General features: G+C 47.0%; 1 protein-coding gene across 1 annotated transcript in view; it reads left to right on the top strand.

Moving 5' to 3' along the window:
• slc25a26 (solute carrier family 25 member 26) overlaps positions 1-456 on the top strand; it is a 47,874-nt gene extending 47,418 nt beyond the window's left edge. Inside the window, exon 10 of the mRNA XM_048253930.1 lies at positions 1-456. This exon is cut by the window's left edge and continues 32 nt beyond it. Within this exon, the coding sequence (XP_048109887.1) occupies positions 1-68 (68 nt within the window). The 3' untranslated portion in view covers positions 69-456.
• Positions 457-891: the final 435 nt, after the last annotated feature.

The raw sequence follows: 891 nt of genomic DNA, 5'->3' as shown, positions 1-891 counted from the left end.
CCATCAGTCTGGGCGGCTTCATCTTCCTGGGGGCGTACGAGAAGGTGCGACGAACCCTGCTGTCATGACTGGGCCCTGGGGATGATCACAGTTGAGCCCCCCCCCCCCTTCCATCCCAAAGCCATTCTCCTGTGAGGATCCCAGCCAGTCCCAGTTTAAGCTGGTCAGCCGTTTGGGTTTGGGGTGGTGTGGTGTGTGTGCGTGGGGGGGTGTATTACTCGGGGCCAGGGGATAGATGGACACCTGGTGCCTGGAGAAGCAGCCCTCCTATCACATTACCGAGCGTATTGCATTCTTGGTCATCAGTGCAAAGCATATTAGGTTTAACTGCTTGAATTCCAGTTATTTAACGGCACAGATCATTTTCACATGGATACCTCAAATGACAGTCCTGTTCTGAGTATGCTGATTTGTGTGTATGGTTCTAAATTCAGCAATAAAATGCTGTTTTTTTTACTTGGTCTCACTTCCATTAATTGCATAGAGGCATTTACACCAGCTTAATTAGTGTGTGTGTGTGTGTGTGTGTGTGTGTGTGTTGGGGCGTGTGTGTGTGTGTGTGTGTGTGTGTTTTGCGTGTATGCTGCGTGTGTGTGAAAGAGAAAATTTTGAATGTTGAATGAAAATGTTGAATAGCGTTACCACAATCAATCAAGGCCAATGGAAAGTGCCAGTGCAGTATTGGAGAACTTGACTGTACAAAGCACAAACATGACCCTAGATACAAAAAAGCTTGCTTCCACACAGAACAGTAGATAAAAAAAGATGATGGACCATCTGTTTACAAGATCTTGCGCTCGGCAGAGGCAATAGGGAACGGGAAAGCACTGGCGTGGCAAGACTATGAAGGATAAATGTCAAAGCAATAGCGAGATTGGAAATGCATGCTGG

Source organism: Alosa alosa, chromosome 10 (assembly GCF_017589495.1).
Source record: "Alosa alosa isolate M-15738 ecotype Scorff River chromosome 10, AALO_Geno_1.1, whole genome shotgun sequence".
Lineage (NCBI taxonomy): Eukaryota > Metazoa > Chordata > Actinopteri > Clupeiformes > Clupeidae > Alosa > Alosa alosa.
This window is presented reverse-complemented; position numbering and strand designations above follow the sequence as displayed.